The sequence below is a fragment of the Oryzias melastigma genome, linkage group LG10, assembly GCF_002922805.2.
Source record: "Oryzias melastigma strain HK-1 linkage group LG10, ASM292280v2, whole genome shotgun sequence".
NCBI lineage: Eukaryota > Metazoa > Chordata > Actinopteri > Beloniformes > Adrianichthyidae > Oryzias > Oryzias melastigma.
Window position 1 is genome coordinate 17,261,805 of NC_050521.1, and position 7,092 is coordinate 17,268,896.

At 41.7% G+C, this 7,092-nt stretch overlaps 1 protein-coding gene across 1 annotated transcript; it reads left to right on the forward strand.

The window, feature by feature from the left end:
* The first annotated feature begins 95 nt into the window (after positions 1-95).
* On the forward strand, positions 96-6,682 carry znf711 (zinc finger protein 711). The gene is made up of 8 exons (XM_024283137.2): positions 96-298; positions 1,225-1,299; positions 1,412-1,512; positions 2,077-2,937; positions 3,015-3,161; positions 3,239-3,457; positions 3,643-3,777; positions 3,929-6,682. Exons 3-8 carry the CDS (start codon positions 1,434-1,436, stop codon positions 5,107-5,109), a joined length of 2,622 nt encoding a protein of 873 aa, XP_024138905.1. The 5' UTR covers positions 96-298; positions 1,225-1,299; positions 1,412-1,433; the 3' UTR covers positions 5,110-6,682.
* Positions 6,683-7,092: the final 410 nt, after the last annotated feature.

Sequence of the window (7,092 nt, forward strand, 5' to 3'; positions counted from 1 at the left end):
AGTTAAGTCTCGCAAGTTTTGTATTGAGAGAAATATTGTTTTAATGTGAGTATCTGCTCTGTTATGCATGACGCAAATAGTAAGGGATCAGCGGTAAACGAGGCCACGCATTGTCTGCCCCCCGCCCTCCCTCTGCTTGTCAGGAAGCAAGCTGATTGGCCGAGGCCTAGCAAAGAGTGGCCGGGGATCCTAAACTGCAGGCCGCACTTAGCTTACCGTCAAAAATAAACTAAAAAAGTAACAGACAATTTCTGCAAGAGGGAGGCACAAGAATACGGTCAGAAGACGACGTTATCAGGTAAATTTATTTAAAACAGTCCACCAAGGCACGCGGAAAGGGACCCACGGGCCCAGTCAGACGTAGCGGGCCTCTTTCAGCCTTTTCGGAAAACAACATGGAAGATAATGCGGCACACCCGCCTCGACTAGCTTAGCACGCTAGCTAGCAGAAAGGACGACCGTCGTTGAGATTATTCCAAACAAATATAAGTAATTACACTATTAAAGTATACTTTGCTACATTGTCTTGCAGTATCCTATGATATGTATGTTGAAGAGCTGCAAAATCGGTGATAAAATGATTTTAGACCGGTTTTCTTTTCACTGGAGTTAGCTTTAATGCTAAAACAAAATGGCGCTTGATAAATAAGCCATAGCTGCTAGTTAGCTCTAGTGGGTGGAGGGCGTTAGCCTCCATACCAGGGGGTTGCATAACCGCTATCTTCATTGGTGGTCATAAACATTAGGCATCTGTATTTTAATATACAGTTGATTCACAATAATTACGAAACGGCCAATGCATCGAGTGTTACCGATATGCACGTTATCGTATAAAGCATTTGCCCAGAACGTCACCACCAACGGGGACGAGGATGTTTTATTTTGAATTGTCATGTGACGACATGACATTTCTCATACAAAATAAACTATTCATACACCGCAAAAGTTCACCCTGCAGCTTACAGACATTTATACTTCTAGAAGAGCAAGCAATCTTTCTATATGTTTCTCTACCCGTCAGGCTCAACCATCTCTAGGTGCAGAGCTATATGTCCGCAGGTTAATGTTACGTGTAGTACTCTTTATAGACAAAGGATGGAGCCAGTTGTCATTGCAGCTTAAGGTTTCTTTTTGAAACTAAGACTGCAAGGTATCACAACACTAATGATTAAACTTGCAATAATGTTATTGCATTTATTTAACTTTTTCTTTTTCCATCCTCAGATTGAATTAATTGATGGGAGAAGGCATGCCAGTTATTTTGTTGGTTTTATTATAAAGATCTTACTAAATGTGAAGGTATGTTGTTTTTACTGCAAGCTATTACATCCTTGTTTGTTCCTTCAATATAGTTGTAATTGATGTAATCAACACAATTTGACCAGTTTTCTGCTCACAACACCATTTTCAGTAAGTTTTTACTGGATCAAAACATGGATCAAGGAGGAGGGGTGTTGGAGCTGCACGCTCAGGAGCTGAAGATGCCTCATGCTATGATCATGCAAGACTTTGGTGAGTGGTCAAAGATCACAAAAACACCACAAGCTATATTTACAATGATTTTTTTGGTCAAACTTAAATTATAAAGTCTAAAAATTTGTGGACATTAAAAGTTTGCCGTTTTGCTTTTGTCTTAAAATGTGTTACTCTGCCTTCTTTGTTCTCATTAAACATTTATTTTCTATATTTTTTTAATTTATTATCTTTAAATAGTCTGACCATTTTGCCAAAGTAGAGTGAAATGAAACACAGCACATTTTTATTTTTTATTTAGTAGACATTTTCAAATTTGATCAACTCTGACTGAGTTGGGTCAATCTTAAAATTCAGGTTTTAATCAGGTTTAACATGAAAGCACAACATTTTTCCAACACAGAAATTATGAAACATTTGAAAAAAATTAATTAACATCATAAAGGTATCAATAAAAACAGAAAGCTTATAGCTGTACTGCTTTTTTATTTGTTTAAAAAGAAAAGGAAAGCAAGTCTGTAAAACCTGGTCAAGCATTAGCTTTATTTATTTGCATTTTGATCAAATCTAACCCCCCCCCCCCTTTTTGTTTTCTTTTTGCAGTCGCTGGCATGGGAGGTCTCGCTCACATCGATGGCGAGCACATTGTGGTGTCTGTGCCTGAGGGTATGCTTCTCTCCGATGTGATGACAGACGAGGGCATTCTCCTGGAGCATGAGCTTGAGGTGGAAGGTCTGGAAACCCAAGTGGTTGAAGGTCTGGAGGCAGAAGTGGTTGAAGGACTGGAGACTGAAGTGGTGGGAGGTTTACATGCAGACGTCGAAGGCCTGGAGGCAGAAGTGGTTGACGGGCTGCAGACCCAGGTGGTTGAGTTGGAGGCTCAAGTCGTCGAGGGCTTGGACGGTGAGGTTGAAGTTACGGGACTTGAGGCGCAGGTGGTGGAGGGGCTGGAAGCTGAGGTAGATGTAGAAGGGCTGGAAGCTCATGTTGTGGAGGGACTTGAAGAGGAGGTGGAAGTGGAAGGCTTAGAGGCAGAGGTTGTTGAAGGTCTTGAAGTAGATGTGGAAAGTCTCCAGTCTCAGGGAGTAGAGGCCCACGAAATAACCGCAGAAGACATGGTTGCCTCAGGACACAGTGTGATCATGCCTGACAATATTTTAGGGACAGAAGTGGCAATCGAGGAAGCCTTGGAAGCCCATCACCACCACGTTTTAACATCAGACCTGATCCAGGACCCAAATCACCACCATGATGACATGCCTGACCAGGTGTTTGTAGCTGAGCTACTCTCTGATCACCAAGACAGTACACTGGACCACCAACTTGTGTCAGAAGGATTGATGGTGGCAGAAGCCAACTCGGAGACCATCATTCATCAACAGTTGCCAAATGAGGCTGTTCCTTTGCAGACAGATGAGGATGACGACGGAAGAAGCAGCTCAGAGGATTACCTCATGATCTCCTGTAAGACACTGATGGTAGCACATTAAAATGCCCACTCTGCAGAGTCTCTAATAACAATATTATTTATTTTGTTGCAGTGGATGAGGTGGGAGAGAAGTTAGACATAGGAGACACTCCTCTGGAGATCAGTACTGAGGTAATGGACAAGGAAATCAAAGAGGAGGAGGAAGAGTCTGAAGTCATCAAGGTCTACATCTTCAAAGCTGAAGCAGATGATGATTTAGGCAAGTGAACTTTAATCGCATTTTTCTTTTTTTTTCCTGTTAGTTAAAAGTAATTCTTGCAATTTTGCCATTTTTAGGAGGAACAGAGGTGATAACAGAAGACGATTACCAAAATGGCCATCCTGATCTGGAAGCAGCATCGTCAGGCAGGCTGGGAGTTGGCCGGGACAAGATGGTCTACATGGCCATCAAGAACCCACCTAAAGAGGAAGAGGAGGAGGAAGAAGATGATGATGAGGAGGATGATGATGACGACGATGATGATAGTGATGATGATGACGATGATGTAGACATCAGTATGTCAACAACATTACTAACTCTCTTAACAATTGCTAAATAAGTCAAAGCAAGACCTTGGCTAATGCAAAATAACAGCCAAGACTTTTAAGCTTCAACGTGTTTGACCCATTTTTAAGCAGGAGTTTAAAAGACTTCAATGTTTCTTTTCTTTTGAGTGTAATTGATCTTAATATCTTTGTAGGTACCACCATTGATCAGGTGAAGAATGGAGTTGCTGCACCTTATTTGCAAATCCGTGAGGGTCTGGGCGCTAACAGAGCTCTGAAATCCAAAGTTAGGAAGAAGAAGAAAGGGGATACAAGGCAGTGTCAGACTGGTATGATGCGTATAATTATTTCATTGACGAATTAAGTCCTTTTCATTTAGATTAAAAAAATGTCTTGATTATAAAAAATTAAATCAAGAACAACTTAATTAACAAATTAATTTCTACAGATTGATTTGTTTTTTTCCCGACATTTTTCCAGCTGTAATCATCGGACCAGATGGGATGCCTTTGACGGTTTATCCCTGCCACATCTGCGGAAAGAAGTTTCGTTCAAGGGGCTTCCTGAAATGCCATATGAAGAACCATCCAGACCATTTACTCAAGAAGAAGTACCAGTGTACAGACTGCGACTTTACCACCAACAAAAAGATCAGTTTCCACAATCATCTGGAGAGTCACAAGCTCTTGAGCCACAACAGCGAGCGATCTCCAGAATATACAGAGTACACGCGGCGCTATCACGAGTCCAGCCCTTTAGGCTCCGACAAGCTCATCGTCAAGGACCCAGAACCCAAACTGCATCACTGCAAGTACTGCGATTATGAGACAGCTGAACAGGGTCTGCTCAATCGCCACCTGTTGGCAGTGCACAGCAAGAACTTTGCACACGTTTGTGTGGAGTGTGCCAAAGGCTTTCGTCACCCATCAGAGCTAAAAAAGCACATGCGGACCCATACAGGGGAGAAGCCCTACCATTGTCCGCATTGCGAGTTTCGCTGTGCGGACCAGTCCAACCTAAAAACTCACATCAAGAGCAAGCACGGCGCCGACCTGCCTTTCAAGTGTAGCCACTGTCCCCAAGCTTACGCTGACGCCCGGGAGCTCCAGCGGCACATGGAGACTGTGCAGGGCCACAAGACCCATCAGTGTCCACACTGCGAGCACAAGAGCACCAACTCCAGTGACCTGAAACGGCACATTATTTCAGTGCACACCAAGGACTTCCCCCACCAGTGTGACGTGTGTGAAAAAGGCTTTCACCGGCCTTCAGAGTTGAAAAAACACGCAGAGACACACAAAGGCAACAAGGTGCACCAGTGTCGGCACTGCAACTTCAACGCTCCCGACACATTCACCCTGAGTCGCCACATCCTGTCCATGCACACAAAGGATCTCCCCTTTAAGTGCAAGCGCTGCCGGCGAGGTTTCCGGCAGCCGGCGGAGCTGAAGAAGCACATGAAGACGCACAGCGGTCGAAAGGTTTATCAGTGCCAGTATTGCGAGTATAACAGCACGGACGCTTCTGGCTTCAAACGTCACGTCATCTCAATTCACACCAAGGACTATCCCCACCGCTGTGATTACTGCACCAAGGGCTTCAGGAGGCCTTCAGAAAAGAGCCAGCACATAGCAAGGCATCACAAAGACATGTTGATGTAACGTCACAAACACTCCTTTAACCGAGTAAATCTGTGTCACCCCAGAGGTAATTTTAGTGGAACAGAAGAGACTGGTGCAGGCATTGAAGACAGATTTGCCATTCTGTGTTGGGTTAAACCTCCTCCCACAGGTGATGCTAAAAAAACATTTAGATGAAACTGAAGTCTAAAAAAAAAACAACAACAAAAAGTTGCACACACCAGGTGGGACAGCTGTAAATTCTTTTCTGTTGCAGAAAATTGCATATGAGCATATATTCAGGGTTTCAAATGTCTATATTTTTATATCCACTCAGCTGAAATGCTGCACGATGACTGTCAGTGCTTTGTGAAACATCACGCTAGTTCTTACTATGTGGAATGAGTACAGAAGACGTTTGCCTCCATAGAAATAAACCCCCTCCCCATCGGAACAAGCTGCTCCTCCCCCTGGCATTCGTTTGGTGCTGTCAGATCTTGACAGGTTTTCAGTCCGGACACATTCTGCATCTTGGGGAGTTATTAAAAGAAAAAAAAAAAAAAGAAGAAATTATTAACAGTTGAACTTCCATCATTTTAAATTGTCCTCCCGGCCTAAACACTTGGAGTTCTATTAAGTTAATAATGTATTGATAATGTAGTAGATATTTTATTAAATGTGTCTTAAAAGTCAAGTCAGAGATGTGTTTCAATCAACCACCTCCAGCAAGGAGCAAAACCGGCATATTAGATCACCCGTTTTTTGTAATTTGGTGTTCTACCTGCTACGGTGTTGCAGATAATTCACCGATGTAGTATTATTATAATTATTATTTTAGTATAAAAAATGACATGGTTGGCTTCACATTAAAAAAAAACAACAACCCTGAAGTGGTACTGTATTCATCTGCCACCGTTGAGTTGTGTGGTATTAGCTATGACACAGATGTACTTTAACCATTTGATTGCAATCATGCCTTACATCTGTTGGTCTTCACTCTTGAAGCACTGAGGAACATAGTTAATCAGAAAAGAAGTGATTCTTAACTCTCAAACATGCACCGCTCTATGATTTGTTTGAGTCAGTAGAAAGCACTTTAAAGAAATGTTTTTTTATAATAATTTTGTTGGTATTTTAACATGTATGGGAGTTAATTATCTGGGGATGTGTCTATATATTTATATACATGTCCTTGAGGGGTGAAAAAAAACATTAAAAGCTTAATGGTAAACGTTTTTTTCCTTTTGAGTGTTAACTCTAACAAGTGGGCACGATTCATCGCAGCATCCAAACTGTCACTGCTTTGTGGGTGAAAGAGTTCTTGTTTTGTTTCTATGGATAAGTGATTGGGTTTTGTGTTTTGTGCTCACTAACAAGTATCCCAGACACTAGTCTTTTCAGCTTAACCCAACCCAGACCTGGGCTTGTTTTCCTGAAGTCGGTGGTCATTATATTGACATTAGTCTTTCAAGTATGCACATATGCTGTCTACATGAAATTCATTGTGATATATATTAAAAATCCCCACATTTTGTGTACCCTAGTCATTTTTTTTTCTTTTCAGTCTGTGGATAAACTCCTGGCGGGTAAGAACCAAAATAAACTATCTTTTTAACATGTTTGTTCTTTCTCTCCCCAGAATCTGAAGTTTTGAACAAATTCATTGAAACACTTGGGAAAGATTTAGGTTTTGTTTAATATTATAAGCTGTCCCAAGGATAACTAATTTAAGGAAATCCTGTTGAGACTAAAACGTATTCAACATTTGGTCACGTTAGCAGTTTGTTGTGTTTTCAGTGTATTTGTGTCCCACACTGGAACCAAACTGGAAATATAATTTATTTTATTTATAACCCAATATCACTACTCAGTTGTCTTCATGTGGATGATTGAGCAAAAACATAAAATCATTCATATCTAAACAGACTAAACTAAACTGGGCCTCCTTGCCCATAAAGCCTCCTTCTCAATGAGGGATAAAAGAAAGGCGAAACCTCGATGGAGGGATCCTCTTCCCCAGGACAG

What these genes read in the sequence shown, in the direction of transcription:
- znf711 (XM_024283137.2), top strand. Translation starts at nt 1,434, where the DNA reads ATGGATCAAGGAGGAGGGGTGTTGGAGCTGCACGCTCAGGAGCTGAAG. An exon ending in GGATTACCTCATGATCTCCT is followed by an intron (nt 2,938 to 3,014) that starts GTAAGACACTGA and finishes ATTTTGTTGCAG; the next exon opens with TGGATGAGGTGGGAGAGAAG. An exon ending in TACAAGGCAGTGTCAGACTG is followed by an intron (nt 3,778 to 3,928) that starts GTATGATGCGTA and finishes ACATTTTTCCAG; the next exon opens with CTGTAATCATCGGACCAGAT.